At 35.2% G+C, this 18,659-nt stretch overlaps 1 protein-coding gene across 1 annotated transcript in view; it reads left to right on the forward strand.

Annotated features, from left to right (window-relative positions):
• The window catches only part of LOC136034035 (uncharacterized), a 76,503-nt gene extending 58,467 nt beyond the window's left edge, over positions 1-18,036 (forward strand). Inside the window, exon 5 of the mRNA XM_065715096.1 lies at positions 15,223-18,036. Within this exon, the coding sequence (XP_065571168.1) occupies positions 15,223-15,531 (309 nt within the window). The 3' untranslated portion in view covers positions 15,532-18,036. The remainder of the gene's footprint in view (positions 1-15,222) is intronic.
• Positions 18,037-18,659: the final 623 nt, after the last annotated feature.

An 18,659-nucleotide genomic window follows, 5' to 3' on the forward strand; every position in this document is an offset into this window, starting at 1 on the left:
ATCCACATCCTAGATCCTTTATCAGCGGAAAAAAAGAAAAAAAAACTTAGTTAATCATCTAAAAAAAAGAAAAACACATTAACAAAAGAGGAAAAAAGAAACAAAAGACAAAACAAATAAATAAAACACATCTTAATATAACTTCCAAAGTACATCACAACTATAATCACAGATAAGACACCAAAATCTTTAGATAATTTTCCTCTATAAGATCCGATTGATGTTAAACTAAAAGATTTTTGGTGTGTTATCTCTGATTACAGTTGTGCCGTACTCTGGAAGTATTATTAAGATGTGGGTTTTAAGATATTCGGAATTTTTCTATTAGTTAATGTTTTGTTTTTTTAGTACGTTTTAGTACGCCTCTCACTGCTTTATTTAAATCAAGCCCGTTTTTTCTCTTTTAAGCTCCTTCTTTTAAGGATATTCTATGATAAATAATCGCTTATGTGCTTTTTGTGGCACTTGGTATTTACCAAGTGACATATAGCGATCGCAAATTCTGTCGGTCTGTTTGTCCTGGTTTTGCTAGTTTAGGCACTTCCAGATAAGCTAGGACAATGGAATTTGGCAGGCATATCAGGGACCAGATCAGATTAGAAATAGTCGTTTCCTCGATTCGATCATCTGGGGGGGGGGGGAATGGGGGACGGCTAATTCGGAAAAAAATAGAAAAAAATGAGGTATTTTTGACTTACGAACGGGTGATCGGATCTTAATGAAATTTGATATTTAGAAAGATATCGTATATCAGAGCTCTTATTTTAAATCCCGACCGGATCCGGTGACATTGGGGGGAGTTGGAGGGGGAAACCTAAAATCTGGGAAAACGCTTAGAGTGGAGGGATCGGGATGAAACCTGGTGGGAAAAGTAAGCACAAGTCCTAGGTACTTGATTGACATAACCGGAATGCATCTGCTCTCTTTGGGGGAGTTAGGGGGTGGGATAATTCTGAAAAAATAGAAAAAAATCAGGTATTTTTATCTTACGAAGGAGTGATCAGATCCTAGTGAAATTTGATATTTAGAAGGATCTTTTACTTCATAGCTCTTATTTTAAATCCCGACCAGATCCGGTGACGTTGGGGGAGCTGGAGGGGGGAACTGGAAATTTTGGAAAATGTGAAAATTGAGGTATCTTTATCTTGCGAATAGGTGATCGGATCTTAATGAAACTTGATATATAGAAAGATCTAATGTCTCAGATGCTCCATTTTCAATTCGAACTGGATCCGGGGACATAGGAGGCTGGAGGGGGAAAACAGAAATCTTGGAAACCTGAAATCTTGGAGACGCTTAGAGTGTGGAGATAGGGATGAAACTTGATGGGAAGAACAAGCATAAGTTCTAAATACGTGATTGACATAATTGGAACGGATCCCCTCTCTTTAGGGGAGTTGGGGGGTGGTGGGATTTCCAGTGCTTTGGCAAGTTCGGTGCTTCTGGACGTGATAGGACGACGAAAATTGGTAGACGTGTCAGGGACCACCACAAATTGACTTGATAACAGTCGTTTCCCCGATTCGACCATCTGGGGGGCTGGAGGGAGAGGAAAAATTGAAAAAATGAGGTATTTTTAACTTACGAATGGTTGGTTGGATCTTAATGAAATTTGATATTTAGAAGGATCTCGTGTCTCAGAGCTCTTATTTTAATTCCCGACCGTATCCGGTGATATTGGGGAAGATGGAGGCGGAAACGGGAAATCTTGGAAAACGCTTAGAGTGGAGAAATCGGGATGAAACTTGGTGAGTAGAATAAGCAAATGTCGTAGATACGTGATTGACGTAACCGTACTGGATCCGCTCTCTTTGGGGGAGTTGGGGGGTTCAGTGCTTTTGCGATTTCGGTGCTTCTGGACGTGCTAGAACGATGAAAATTGGTAGGTGTATCAGGGACCTGCACAAATTGACTTGATAAAGTCGTTTTCCCAGATTCGACTATCTGGGGGGCCCAAGGGAGAGGAAAAATTAGAAAAATGAGGTATTTTTGACCTAAGGAGTGGGTGGTGAGACCTTAATGAATTTTGATATTTAGAAGGATCTCGTGTCTCAGAGAGCTCTTATTTTAAATCTCGACCGGCATTAAGCCATCCTCGTCACAAGTGCTATATGAGCTCTTAGCTCTTGTTTTTTATATTCAAGCAAACTCTTTTTGTAAGCAAGAGAGAGTAAATAAAGAAACCCTCAGTACTATGGTCTTTAAATCCATAAAATGACATGATTTAAGGCCTTTATTAGCCAAATATGGCTTTTACCAATTCTTCCGTGTCAAACTCAGCCATAGTCTCAATTTGTCTAACTTCATGAATACGGTCGCGCCCGAGATGCGATTATTTGTGCTGTTCTTTGAACAAATATAAGGTGTTGAAAATGATTGCTTGGCGACGGAAGTTTCAAGCTTCTTTTTTTTTTTTTTTTTTTTTTTTTTTTTTTTTTTTTTTTTTTTTTTTTTTTTTTTTTTTTTTTTTTTTTTTTTCTGCTTATAAAACGTCGTTTTACACACTTGTAAAAAGTTTTGTATACAAACACGTTTGTAATTTAGTTTTCCAGTTCAGCCTGCATAGTTTCTTTGCTTAACTTTTCTGATTTTCGTAATTTTTTAAAGTGATAAAATATCAAATATATCTCCAAAAATTGTGTCATCCCGCAATGTTAATCTCTCTTAGTCTAATTTACAGTTTATTCTGGAAAGTTGCTATAGAGTTCCCTTATCCAAGACCTAAGATGCAAATAATTAAGACTAGTAACGCTGCCGGTTTCCACTTGTCCTGTCGACAATATGGAAATTTTCTCTTAAGCATAAGGTTTATATTCCCTGTGAAATATAAACTGTGAAGTATTACTGTGAAGTATAAATTCCCTGTGAAATGTACGGCTTCCCAAGGATACAGCTATAAATTGCTCCCGAAGGAGATGATACTTATGTCACTGGATTCATTAGTTTCTTATTTATTCTTTCATCATGTTGGAATTATAATATTACTTTGACTTTATGTAGTCTAGACTTGTTTAAATCGAGGTGGTGCCCACTTTCAGAATGCATGCACAACAGGTGGCGTGTACCAAATGTGACGGACACGTTTCAAGGGTGGCAGAACTGCGTGGCATACGTGGCGTTATAAGATGTACACCAGACGGTGGAGAAGCGGCGCACCCAAGGTTTAAGTGCTAAGGAGGTTATCCTGTTTTTATAGTAGGAGTTAGAAGGTTATTAGCTTATTTTTGTATCTAAAAAAAGGAAAGTACTTCTCAGAAATGTTATTTCATAGGTGGATAAAGCTGAAGGGTGTCCACTTTCTCTTACATTATGTACATCCGGTTCATTCCAGCACCTGATGTACAAGGCGTGCCCAAAGTTTTATCCCCCCCCCCAACAATAAAATTAAATCTGTATACGCCCTGGCCATAATCTGTTTTACATTATTCTTTTTTGTTCAGACACTGCGATTTCGTACCGCAAGCTGCTCAACATTATAATATAAAATGGTCTACGACTGGAGTAGTATGGGGTCTGTGACTTAAAGTGCCCAGTACCCCCGTTACTTTAATCGTAACGTACCCCATCTTTCCTACGATACACATGGTGTTATCTAAACTTTCGGGCGATCAGAAAATTCTTGGAAATGCCTGTCAGATACTCTTTCTGAAACAATGCCCCTCATTTCTAGTGCTCAGTGCCCCATCATCTCAGTCAAATATTTTGATATAAAAGAATGACCTTCCATGTTATTTTCATTAGATGAACTGAAATAATCTAAGAGGATGTCTAATAAAAGGAATCCTGACAAGGACTCTAATATACAAGAGATTTGTGATCTACATATTTCTCTTGTATGTCTAGTGGATGGGCATTGTTTTTTATGAAGTTTCGGTTTATCAAATGACACTTACAGTCCCCTTTAGTTACTGAATTCTATGTATAGTTTTAAAATCACTCCTCCCTACTAGCTGTTCTTGAGCTATTGGATTCAGTCCATGGAACATTTTGAACCTGGACCTTTAGGCGACGGTAAAGAGTAATATCAAACCTAAAACAAAGAATATTTACTGAATTGTGTGTGTTTGTACATCATATATAAACATTAGTTTATAAAAAACTACTCCCTACTTGTTATTCTTAAACTTTTGTATTCCGTCCATGGATTATTTTTGAACCCAAGCTTTCTCATGAACAATAGTAGAATACGTATTATGAGAACGACAGGATCCGTCTCCCATTAAAATAATTCTTCTGGTTGTGAACGAGAAATGGATAAACATAGCGTCATAATGAACATGACAGGGTTTCATACCCCTTGAAGGGAGGGGAGTGGTCAAATATTAAGGGGAGCAACTTTTTTGACATATATTTTTTAATTGAATTGTTTTTACGGAAATTGTTTTAACCTTTTTTCTATATCTTAAAATCACAATTGACATACTTATAGTAAAAAAAATCACATGCGATATTTTAAAATTTACAAAATGAGGATGATATAAATGTGTCAGTCGTGATTTTTCTATTAGAAAGGGGGGGGGTTCAGAATTATTTTTTAACTTATAATTTTGCTTGGAGTTAGAAATTTGAGCTTAATTTTCAGAAACTAACAGAAATAATGAATTTTTTTTATTCTAGTCTAATTAGCTTTTTAATTTTTCTGTCAAAGTCCAAATTTTTTAAAGTTCTTTTTTATAACCTCATGAAAATGATATATGTGTGTTAACTATGATTTTTCCTTTTAGAAAATATCAAAAAAGTTTGCATTCATAATAAAGTTAAACGTAGCATTAATAGGGATCTTGTTGGAAATGTATGCGTGTATTTTCATGAAAGTGAAAAATTAAATTCCTTTGGAGTGCCCAAGAATCTCCATCGTCAAGAAGGTGGATATGTTGAATTTTCAGAGATGATGCTACTCAAAGAGTATGCAACCCTAAAACTAATAGTTGGCGATGAGGGCCAACTTCGTGTTACTACTGCCGGTAACACGTTACCCGTTTATAGACCTTATTGCCATCTTTCTGGTATTAGTATTCAAAAAAGACAAGAAGAAGACAGGCGTAATCTCCCAATATTATAAGCCATATGTTATCTCTGTGTCGAAACTGCACTCTTTTTATAAAAATAATTTCATAATAGACTCTAAGATCGTAAATAAAATAATCTTTTATAAGTGAAAACATTTGGACAATTACTAAAGAAAATATTAATAACAATTTAATGAAAATTGGGAACTAAATTATATTTCAGGGAAACTCCAACCAGAAAGAGGTTCCTCCAACATTTTGGATAGAATATGGTATACATACACGGGCCTAAATCTTACTTTTCCTGTTCGATACTGTTGATTTTACAATCATATCAGAGACAATATTGAACAAGAGTACTTTGTGACATCTGATATACACAGACTACAAGATAGTTTAAATGGAAATATGAAATATATTTGACAATAATTTGAACCAAAATGTCAAAATTGTGTGATAAGTATGTTATTACTTTTTTTTAATAAAAATGTTTTGAAATAATAAAGCATAGAGTCTGAGATAGGTTAACAGGGTTTTAACATAGTCTAAAACAGATAAACGGGATTTTTCCCAAAGTCCACATACAGAGACACGGATTGATAAACACACAGACATACAAAAACACACACACAGACATGGATTTTTTCTATGTGGCTGCCTCAGTGGCACTGTGGCTGATCATCGGCAGTACATAATTTATTACGTGTTTTCAATCAGTATTATTTGTACATTTTAATGAAAACTCATAATTGAAATATATAACACTGAATTTATTGGTTTGAAATCATCAGCTTGTGGAGTTATATTTGAATGTGTACTTTTGATACTGACTGAAGAACATAAAGAACTTAACTGTTACCACTGGAAAGTGAACTATAGTATGTTTGACTATGATAAAAGCATGTGGAGTACTGCATTACAATATTTAAACTAACTGCCATTTTATGACGGATTGATTACACCTTATATTAAAAAGGATAAAGAACTGGGTACTGTTCAGGAAGGAGTCTGAGAAATATGCAATTCTACGGAATTGAAGCGCTGTATGCAATTGATATTGTGCCTACGGATAAACTTTCGATCCAAGATTTTGACTCCAGAACTCAACTTTTCAATTAAGAAGAATTTAAATGCCCCAAATTTGAAGAGGTTCATCACTGTCCTAAAGATGAGGTTGATTTCTTTGCACAGTTGATACCAAGGGTCATACCTGATTGAGATATGTGCATCCGACACATTAAAAAGCATGGTATATCGTATCACCTCGTTTTATGGATGTATAATAGTGAACCTAGTGAACTTTAAGTAACAAACATCTTTAGGCTCAATCTTTCCTTATTTTTAGGCCTGTTACCAGAAGTAATCACACAGCTAGACTCAAATTAAGCTATAATCGATGTAAATATTGTACTAGAAATATCTTTTTGATGCGATTATATCATATGTAAAAACCATTATCATGATTATACCACTTCTTGTAAGTCTAATGCAATCAATTTTGAACATACAGACATTCGAATAGATGAAGTGAATCTGAAAGAGATGAGAAAAATATTGAATGAAATGAATTCAATTAGAGTGGAGAGAAAATCATTTTCACATAGGTTAAGCAAGAAACTAGGGGAAGACAGAGTGCCATTACAGCACCTTGAAAGCTCAAAATCACGACGATGGTCTTGGAAAAGGAGGTACAGTATACTAGAAAGAGATCACCAAGAGAAAAATAAAAGATCAAGAAAAGCAGGGTATCCCTATAGGCAATCCTTAAATTTCTTAAGAAATAACAGAGGAGATTCTTATAAAAGAAACTAGCTGTTGGGGTGGCGCTTCGCGCCACCCCAACACCTAGTTGGTGGGGGCGCTTCGCCTCCCCCCAAGCCCCCCTGCGCGCGTAAGTCGTTACGTGCCATATTAGTAACGCGCCATTGTAATTGTGTCCTTGTGTCCCACCTGTGAATATATATATATATATATATATATATATATATATATATATATATATATATATATATATATATATATATATATATATATATATATATATATAACTACGTAAAACTTGCGAATATACAACATTCTTGGCTGTCCCATTGTCTGTGCATATAAATAGATTGTCAGGTCTACCGACTCTTGAACATGCAACATGTAATTGTCCATAGGAAAAACAATCTGTATTCAGATCTATACCTCATTATTCTAATGATTGCCCTTGACCTTTGTTGATGGTGATTGCTAATCGAGCATTCCCTGTGTCCCCGTCGTCATTTATTTATCCTCCTTTGCCCTCGGCGTCCCCGTTGTTGTTGTTTCCCTGTGTCCCGGTCGTCATATGTGTCCCGGTGTCCCAGTCTGTAAGTTCTCTTTGAGTGTCGCAGTTGTCATTTATATTCCCTGTGTCCCGGTGTCCCGGTCGTCATTTGTGTTCCGGTGTCCCAGTCTGTAATTTCTCTTTGAGTGTCCTGGTCGTTATTTATATTCCCTGTGTCCCGGTCGTCATTTGTGTCCCGGTGCTTTGTTGATGGTGATTGCTAATCGAACATTCCTTGTGTCCTGGTCGCTTTCTCTTTGAGTGTCCCGGTCGTCATTTATATTCCCTATGTCCCGGTGTCCCGGTCGTCATTTGTGTCCCGATGTCCCGGTCTGTAATATCGTCAGTCGACAAACATGGCGTCACTCGACGCACAGACAACTTATTTTTATATATAAAAGAAATATAGCATACAAAAATTGATCTTCGTTCTAGAAGAACTCTCATTTATCGATTTATGATAAATCCCGTTACCGATGGCTCTTAAATGAATATTTTGGCCTTTATATTTTCAATGAATATTTTTACCATATTGTCTATTAAATATTCTTGAAGGGGTCATATGACAATAGGCTGCAAAATTTTTAAAACTTGGATCACGGATTTTCCTTGCAACTGGCCTGTTTAAGTTAAATGTTTGATGTTACATGTTAGAAAAAAGCTTGAATCAGGGAATGTACATTGAGAAACCGTCATTAATTTTGAAAATTAAAGGGATTTTCAACAGGATCGTATTAGAATTGGACAGGGTTTGAGGATAATGACGTTGACATTGACGATTTGAAATGTTTAGCAAATGATTCTGTGAAGTGAATATTTTTTGGAATAGTCCCGTAGGAGAATAGGTTGTTAAATTGGTAAAAATTACAGATATAAATCAAGGATTTGTCTTGAAACTGGCCTGTTTTAGGTGAATGTTGGACGTTACATGCTAGAAACAAGCTTGAATCATGGAATATACACTTAGAAACCATCATTGATTTTGAAATTAAAGGGTTATTAACAAATTTATATTAGAATCGGACGTAAGGTTGACATAGAAAATTTGAAAAAAAAAATTGCGTAAGTTTGACTGGTTATTAGTAAGTGTCTCTGTCAAGTGAATATTTTTGGAAGGGGCTATAGGACAATAGGTTGTTAAATTATGGATTTTTCTTGCAATTGGCATGTTATAAGGAAATGTTTGACGTTTTATACTAGAAAATGAAATTATTATAGACAATTTGAAATGAGTTCTGCGTAACTTTTGACATGTTTTTGCAACCGGCTTGTTTTAAGGAACAGTTTGACGTCGCATTATAGAAAATTAGGTTTACCTAGACAACTTGAAATGATTTGTACTTAAATTTGACAGGTTATTAGCAAATGGTTCTATCAAGTGAATATTTTTGGAAGTGTATCGTAGGACAACAGGTTGTTAAATTGGTACAAATTTTGGATTTAAATCGAGGATTTGTCACAACTGGCCTTGTTTTTAGTGAAATACTTGGTTTACTATATGTTAGAAAAAAGCTTAAACCAGGAATCTACCCTGAGAAACCTTCATTGATATTGAAAATGAAATAGATCTTTGACGATTCATTTTTGAATTGGGCATCGTATGTTGATAATTGGGTTGATATAGACAATTTGAAATATTTCCATGTAAATTTGACAGGTCATTAGCAAATGGTTCTGTACAGTGAATATTTTTGGAAAGGTACTGTAGGACAATGGGTTGTTAAAATGGTAAAGATTACAAATTAAATCAAGAGTTGGTCTTGCAACTGGCCAGTTTTAGATGAATGGTTGATTTTACATGTTTAGAAAACTTAAATTAGGGAATGTACCCTGAGAAACATTCATTGATTTTGAAAATTAAAGGGATTCTTAACTGGTTGATATTAGAATTTGGCTCAGTAAGCTTGTTCACACGCATACTGAGCCCAAGTGAGACTAACTCAAAATCAGCTAATATAATGTAACCTAAGTGAAAAATCACTTTTTAGGCCATCAATAACTGAAGTGAAAACAAAGATGGCAGTACTTGGACAGGAAAATAAAACATCTCCATCTTTGAACAAATTTATAGATGTTGTTAGTAGGTATTTGACCAAAGTATTTTATGTTGCGAAAAAAAGTATCGACCTATGTCTCGCTTCAAAAATATTCACTTCACAGAACCATTTGTTAATAACCAGTCAAATTTACGAATAATTCATTTCAAATTGTCGATGTCAACCTCATTTTCAGCGTAACATGCCCAATTCTAATGTGAACCTGTTAAAACAAATCCTTGATTTAAGTCTGAAATTTGTACCAAATTAACAGCCTGCTGTCCTATGGCACCCTTCCAAAAATACATTAACCCGTCTAAATTTATTTAATTTTTAAAATTAATGAAGGTTTCTTGGGGTACATTCCCTGATTCAAGCTTTTTTCTAACATGTAACATCAAGGAGTTTCCCGAAACAGGTCAGTTGCAAGACAAATTCTTGATCTAATCCGAAATTTATACCAATTTAACCGCCATCTGTCCTATGGCACCCTTCTACTAATATGTGAACGTGTTAAAAACCCAATTAATTTTAAGATCAATGAAGGTTTCTCAGGATACATTCCCTAGTTCAAGCTTTTTCTAACATGTAAAATCAAGCAACAGGCAAGTTGCAGAACAAATCCCTGAGTTAAATCCGAAATTTGTACCATTTTAACAAATTATTGTCCTATGGCACCCTTCCAAAAATAATCACTTGACAGAACCATTTGGTAATAACGTGTCAAATTTACATAGAAATGATTTCAAGTTTTCTATGTCAACCTCATTTTCTTGCGTGTGACGTCAAACTGTTGCTTGAAACGAGCCAATTGCGAGAAAAATCCTTGATTTAACAACCTCCTTCTGAAAATATTCACATGACAGAACCATTTGTTGATGACCTGTCCAATTTACGCAGAAATCATTTCAAATTGTCTGTGAATATGAACCGTTAAAAATCCATTTCATTTTCAAAATCAATGAAGGTATCTTAGGTTAGATTCCCTGATTTAAGCATTTTTCTATCATTTAACATCAAGTATTCTTTATAGTTTTTGGCACCCTTCTTTATAAATCCATTTAATTTTCAAATTCAATAAAGGTTTCTGGGGGTACATTCCCTGCTTCAAGCTTTTTCTAGCGTGCAACGTCAAGTATTTTGCAAAAAAAAAAAAAAAAAAAACACCATTTTAAGACAAATCCATGATTTAAATCCGAAATTTGTACCAATTTAACAACCTGTTCTCGTATGGCACCCTTCCAAAAATATTCACTTGACAGAACCATTTGCTAACAACCAGTCAAATTTAAACATAAATCATTTCTAGTAGTCTATGTAAACCTAATTTTCTTAAATGCGACGTTAAACTTTTCTTTAAAACAAGCCGGTTTCTAATATGAATTTGTTAAAAATTCCGTTAATTTTCAAAATTAATGATGGTTTGTTCCTGATTCAAGCTTTTTTCTAACATATCGCGTCAAATATTTACCTAAAACAGGCCAGTTGCAAGACAAATTCTTGAATTAAATCTAAAATGTTTCCAATTCAACAATTTATTGTCGTATGACCTCTTTCATGAATGTATAACGATCAATATGGTGAAAAATATTTATTGTAAATATAAAGGCCAAAACATTTTATATAAGAGCCATCAGTAACGACATTTAACATAAATTGATAAATGGGAGTTCTTCCAGAATGATAATCAATTCTTGTATGCCATATTTCTTTTATACAATTCTTCTCTGTTATTTCTTAAGCAATGTAAAGATTTCCAGTAAGGTCACCCTGCTTTTCTTTATCTTTTATTTTTCTCTTTGTGAGGTCTTTCTAGTATGTCGTAACTCCTTTTTCAAGACCATCGTTGTGATTTTGAGCTTTCATGGGGCGGTAATGACGTTCTTTCTTCCACTATTTTAATACTTGACTAATCTGAAACTGAGTTTCTCTTCCGTCTAACCGAATTCATTTCCTTCAAAAATTTTCTCCTCATTTCATCCAGATTCACCTCGTGTACTCTAATGTCCACATGTTTTAAATTGATTGCTTAGGAGAATTGATAAAATCAGGATAATGGCCTTTGCAGATGATGCAATCACAGTAAAAAGAAATTTCTCTTTCAATATTTTCATCCATCATAGCTTAATTTTAAACTAGCTGTGTGATTGCTTCTTGTAAAAAGGCACCGGACCAGATTAAACTAGAAATATACCTTCTCCCGATCCGACCATCTGAGAGGAGGAGCAAGCGAACGAGATAGTTGAGAAGAATTTTTATTTGCAATAAAACAAATTTTTGTTGTTCCTAGGTGTTGCTCGTTGTTCTAGGGGTATAATTATCGCTTAGGGTGTGAGATTTCCCGGGTTCGAATCCCCGACGACCCCAATTTTACATGAAGAAGATCCGAAACTAGATACGTGGTCGACATAGCTATCGCTGAAAGTTGACAGGCGAATCAGGGAACGGACCAGATTTAATTAAAAATAGTTGTTTCCCCGATTCCATCATCTACGGGGGGGAGTGGAGGGACGGTTAATTCGGAAAATTATAAAAAGAGGTATTTTTAACTTACGAATTAGTGATTGGACCTTAATTAAATTTGATATTTAGAAGGGCCTCGTTTCTTAGAGCTCTTATTTTAAATCCCGACTGGATCTGGTGACATCGGGGGGAGTAGGAGGGGAGAACCGGAAATCTTGGAAACTGCCTAGAGTGGAAAGATTGGGATGAAACTGGGTGGGAAGACTAAGTACAAGTCTTAGATACATGATTGATATAACCGGACCGGATCCGCTCTCTTTGGGAAAGTTGGGAGGGATGATTTACTGGGGTTTGGCGTGTTCGGTGCTTCCTGACGTGCTAGGACGATGAAAATTGGTAGGCATGTCAGAGACCCGTACCAATTGACTTGATAACAGTCTTCCCCGATTTGACCATCTGGGGGCGGTCTGGAGGAATGGGAAATCGTGACAATTGAGGTATGTTTATTTTTACGAATGAGTTATGGGATCTTAATGAAACTTGATATATAGGAAGATCTCATGTTCCTTTTTCTATTCGGAAACATTGGAGGGTGGAAGCTGAAATGTTGGAAACTTGAAATCTTGGAAAACGCTTAGAGTGTAGAGATCAGAATGACACTTGATGGGAGGAATAAGCACAAGTTCTAGATACGTTGTTGACATTACTGGACCGGATCCGATCTTTTTGGGTGAGTTTGGGGGAGATTTCCAGTGTTTTGGTGAGTTCCTTGCTTTCCGACGAACAGCAAGATTGATAACTCTAGTACCGAGTCTAAATTTATGTTCCAACCTCGTCACAAGTGCCATATGAGCTTTGGCTCTTGTTATTATAAGGTGTAATCAATTGGTCATAGAATCCTAGTCTGTTCAAGTATTGGAATGTAGTACTCCACAAGCTTTTATCATAGTCAAATATATTATTTACTTTCTAGTGATAACAGTTGATTTCTTCGTGTTCATCAGTCAATATCAAAAGTGCGCATTATAATATAACTCCACAAGCTGATGATTTTAAGTCAATAAATTTAGTGTCATGTATTCCAGTCATGGGTTTATCCTTTCAATGTACGAATAAGACTGATTAAAAACATGTTGTAAACTAGGTACTGTTGATGATCAGCCAGAGAGCACCACTGAGGCAGCAGCATAGAAAATAATCCGTATGTGTGTGTGTCTGTGCTTGTTTGTATGTATCTGTGTGTGCGTCTGTATGTGGACTTTGGGGGAAAACCCTGTTCATCTCTTTCAGACTATGTTAGAGCCATGGTAACCTACCTCAGACTCTATTTCATTTATTATATCAGAAAATTTATATTTTCAAAAAACAATGATAATACACTTATCACACTATTTTAAAATATTGGTTCAAATTGTTATCATTAATATATTTCACAGTTGCATTTAAAGTGTCTTGTAGTCTGTGTGTATCAGTTGTCCTAAGGTACACTTGTTCAATATTGTCCCTGATATACTCGTAAAACTCGCATTATTGAAGAAGAAAAGTCAGACTCCTGTCCGTGTTAGAATGTATACCATTTTCTATCCGAAATGTCGGAGGAGCCTCTTCCTGGTTGCGATTTCCTTGAAATATAGATTAGTTCACGATTTTCATTAACTATTTATTAGCGTTTGTCCGAGGTGTTATCACTTTAAGAGATTTTAAAAAATTCTAAGTTCCAAAAAAATCCAAGGCGATGCTTTGCTATTCATTGGGATGTCTTTATGTTCCTTAGTAATATTATCTGCTAATTTTTTACGAGCATTTATTTACGATTTAAAGTCTATTGTAATATTATTTTTACATAGATTATAGTTTCGGCACATAGATATAATATGCCTTAGGACATTGGGAGGAAAGTACGCCTATCTTCATCTTATCTTCTTTTGAATGCTAATACCAGATATTTGGTGATAAGGTCTTTCAACGGGCAACTTTTTTCTAGCAGTAGTAGCAAGAAGTTGACCCTTGTGGTAAATTATTAGTTTCAGGCTTGCATTCTCTTTGAGGATTATCATCTCTAGAGATGTAACTCTCACATATCCACCTTTTGGACCGTGGAAATTCTCGGGAACTCCAAAGGAGTTTAATTTCTCACTGAAGTTCCTGAAAACTTAGTTATAAGTTCTAAATTGAAAAAATAATTCTCATTTTCTATTTTATTATAATATCATAAGTGATTTTTTGTTATAAGTATATTTAATGTGATTTTAAGAAATAGAAAAAGGTTGAATAATTCAAGTTAAAAAAAAATCAAGTAAAAAAAAGATGCCCCTCCTGAATATTTGACCCTCCCTCCCTCCGACGGGTATAGAGCCCTGTCATGTCCATTACAATACTATGTCTATCCATTTCTTGTTCACAACCAGAAACAAACTTTTAATGAAGAGATGGACCCTGTTGTTCTCATAGTACGTATTCTACTAATGTGCATGTCAAGGCTTGAGTTCAGAAATAATCCATGGACCAAATGCAAAAGTTTAAGAATAACTTTTAGGGAGGGGTGTTTTTTAATGGCTTGTGAACGTTGATAACTATACTGTAATAACAAGTATCAATGAAATAAGGAAGACATAAGATCCTAATAACTTTTTTATAAAATTAAAATCTTTGATTTCTGCAGAAATCCAACATACGTTGTTATTTTAGAGCGTTTACATTCAAAATGACCACTGACACTTAGTTCAAAAAGTGTGATAATTATAAGAGTAAAGTGCTGCCATTTTTGAAAAACTGTCAACGTCATCTAGCGTAAGGAGTATAGCGTAAAAACGTCTACATAGCTTGAAAAAAATGTCAAGTGTAGCCAAACGCTAGATGGCAAGATGGTGCCGACGGGTTCTTTTTGTTGACACTAGCGCCAGTTCCCATTCTCAGAAGTTAGCCATATTCTTTGACTTAGTCATTTATCCACCATGACGCCAAAAAACTTGACAAAACTGCCCGTTTTATATATCAACCTTCTAACCTAATAGCTGTTTGTTTGTTCGCATGCCGCTCTGTAGGCCTATCATCACCTCTTCTTGTATAGTTTATTGGTAATTAATTTGTGTTGATGATTTTTAATTTTAATATTTAATTTGGGTGGGATAAAGAGAATCCGGAGAAATTTTTCGTTGTTCTTTAAGGTTCCATACCAAAGAAATTGTATTTCTTTTTTTGTTCAGTCTATCCCATATAGACTCCAGATAGATTATTGTGTTTTATACAATCTATATATCTATATACATCTATATATCTATATAGATGTATATATCTATATATCTATCTATATATCAATCTATATATCTATATACAATCTATAATGTTAATTTTGTACCACGATTTGTTTAGCAAATAATAGACGGACTGTTTATTCTTTTTTTAGATTCTTGGTTTCATATGTGCAATAACTTCATTCGTCGTTGCTGTCTCAAACTCTTCCTGCCATCTACGTCGTCCAACTAGACCCACTTCACTCCCTGTAAACGAAACTCTTATAAATAATCATGAGACTGCACCTAATGAACAGCAAGGTGAAGCTCCTATAGAACTGCAAAGTCCTTCCGAATTTGCAATGGCTATCCAAAATAGGAACCCTTATAGACCAACAACACAACCGCTCGTTCGACACTCGGTATCTTGGAGCGATGGTCATCCGTCATATTTTGGTCGTGGATTACCAATACAACGTTAGGGTTGACGTTGTGACTTGTGATTCTTATGCTGCCGTATATACCATCTTGGGTTAAGGTGTTGAAAATGATGAAGAGCTAAAAAGAATAATCGGGCTGAAAGAGTTGTATCTTGTGGATTATGGAAATAACATCTCGTGTTTGGTTATAATATGTGAAATGACATTTGTTCGTTAGTCCCAATGTCCCAATGAGAAGATGAGTTCTGATAAGATATTTTCTTCCTAATATGAAGAAAACCAATGTTTTGCCAGTCAGGTGAACAAAGTTTACAATTGTGAGATGGGTTGATTTTTTCTTTTTTTTTATTGACAAGAAAGCTGTGTTTCACGCCGCTACGTTATTTAATTTTAATTTATTTTCATTATGTCATCGAATTTTATTTACTTACGAGAAAGCAATGTGTTTTACGTCACTATTTCTATCAATGGTATATTGTCTCAAAGGAAAAATTATATTCAATATTCTTTAAGAATAGAACTAGTTTATCAAAATAGAAAATTAAATATTACAGGTTTTTATTCCCCCTGACCCATTTCGATTAAAATTATACCTCTGACCCTTTACCTCCCAAGGAGATTTTTACTAGCCTATTATTAATGGACTTGTTAAATTACAATGATACTGAAGCGCTTCATCTCTAGCCTAACTTGAATAGAAACTAGACCTACGTTGCCTGGGCAACGTGAAGTGTTGCGGCAACCTTTGTCGGCTTCGCCGATAAAAGTGTTGCGAGAGCAACACTTTGGTTTTGTTTCTTCGCTATCGGTTAAATTCTGAAGTTGTCAAAACTTTCAAAGCATTCAAAACGGCATATTCAAAGCAGAACACAATCAGTAATCACATGATCAAGTTCTTCAGCGTTGAAAAAAGAACAGCAAAAGAATATCGGAAGAAGGGACTAAATTGAGTTTGCAGCCAGTTGAACTTTATCCTTTTCAATCGTAGACATCGTGACCGATGGAAACTTGGAACATTATCTTATATAATCTAGTTGGTATTATAAAGCTATTCGTGACTTTTCAGGATCAAATACCATAGATGCGCACCAATTTGCACAAATTTTTAGCCTCTGATGAACCTCCTCTAGCAACCGATTCTTACTTACAAGTCTCTCTCCCGTGATATACATCCAAGTTCACCGGAAACAAATAATGGGTACACCAACTAGTAAAAGTTGCAAACCCCTTGTCGCTGAAGTCATTGTAGCCTAACAGCCGATTATTACTTACAACTCCCCTACATGTCTTACAATCGGGAACCAAGTTGTTCTTACCATCAATTACACCAGAAACAGATAATAGGTACACCAATCAGCAAAAGTTGCAAACCCCTCATTGCCAAAGATGATTATAAGCTAATAATCGACTGTTGCTTGGAAGTCCCCTACATATCTCACAATTTTTTTTTTTGGTTCAAGTGTGTACCTTACCACTGAAGTTGTCAACCCCTTGAAACTTTCAAACTGGTGTATGTCATGAAGGAATTTTTGTAACAAAAAATGGATGACATATACTTTGATCAGCTCATCAAGGTCTATCGATTGTCATTGAAAAAAAAAATTCTATCTGTCTTAGTTCAAAAGTTGACTTTTTTGCCGGAGGCCAACTTTCTAACACCACCACTTAGAAAGGAGCAAAGGATAAGCTCTAATTTCTTTAGCAATGAGAGAACTTTTAAAGTTTAAGAGGTATATCTGATACCATTTCTCTATTGCAATCCCAAGTAGAAAAAAAAAAAAGAATGGTAAAGTCAACTGAAATCACGAACAGAAATGGCTAGAAACAATAGATGGCAGCACTTTCGGACCCGTGGGAAAATCGCACTTTTTTGTTTCTGTAAATTTTTCTATTTATCACTCAAAGAAGATATATTGGCTGTGGGGCCGGGGAACTACCGCATATTTTTAACACTTATAGATTTTAGTCCATCTTCAATTTGAAACTGGTGCCTGCCTGCTTGCCTGCTAGAACGGAGCTTTCCACTCGAAAGCAGAAACATGGTTTGATGAAACGAAAGCTTGGCTGCACAACTTCAGATACTCCTCTCTGACATAGGCTATATAACTCCACTTCACTTCGAACACCATAGGCTCTGGCTCGAGGACAAGCAAAAACCATCCTTTTTGGCCCCAGGCAAGAGTTCTACGGAGCTTTCCAAAATGTAATGTCATATTCATCAATCCGGCCTGAGGTCCACACTTTCCGTGAAAACCGCACAGGTTAGACCCTTACCAGTTTCCAGGAATAAGCTGAGATCGGCGGCATAGGAAAAAAAAAAAAAACAAAAAAAAACGGGACAAAACCAAAGTGTTGCTCTCGCAACACAATTCCAATTTTGTATTAGTCAGAATTCATATTTCGGTTCAGTTCAATAATTTTTATTTTATTAATTTATTTGTATCTTTTTATTTTATGGTACTAACTTTATTAAATTAATTTTAAATGATATTTTTATTTTATCATTGATTATTAACTATTATAAATACTCTTTGTTCTAAACGAATATGTAAAAAATAACAGAAAAGAAACGACAAACAAATAAATAAATAACTGAGAAATATTGATGAAGAAAAAGCAAAATGGAGGATAATATCCTTGCTGGAATCATGCAGTTTTTGCCATTTTGGCGGTGAGGAGGTAAAAGAGGACCGTAAAATGTCTGAATGGGCACTACCTGCAAAAGACTTTCTAATAATGAATAGCTAATAGATATGTGTACAAGGCTGAACGTTAACAAGCGAAAATCACACCTAAGTAGCACTAAAAAATTAGGCACTATATGTAACAAACTTAGGGTGTCGTTGTACCCTAGGTTATCATAGTTATATATTTATAGTTATTATCATAGTTATTAAGTTATATATTTAAACAGCCGTGTAGAAATTATCTTTTGCAACTAAAAACCAAGATGAGATAAATAAAAAAAACAATTGTCCAAAATACAGAAGATTTAAAATGCTGACTAACAAGTTCGTATCCAGGAGGGGTTAGGAGGTTTCACCCCCCCCCCCTGAAATGTCTGTCTGACTCGTGAAAAATCGTAACAAAGATGAATATAAACAAATACTTGGTTTGTTTTAAAAAAAATTAGTCCCCCCCTAGAAAAAAAATCCTGGATACAGCCTTGC

The sequence above is a fragment of the Artemia franciscana genome, chromosome 12 (genome assembly GCF_032884065.1).
Source record: "Artemia franciscana chromosome 12, ASM3288406v1, whole genome shotgun sequence".
Lineage (NCBI taxonomy): Eukaryota > Metazoa > Arthropoda > Branchiopoda > Anostraca > Artemiidae > Artemia > Artemia franciscana.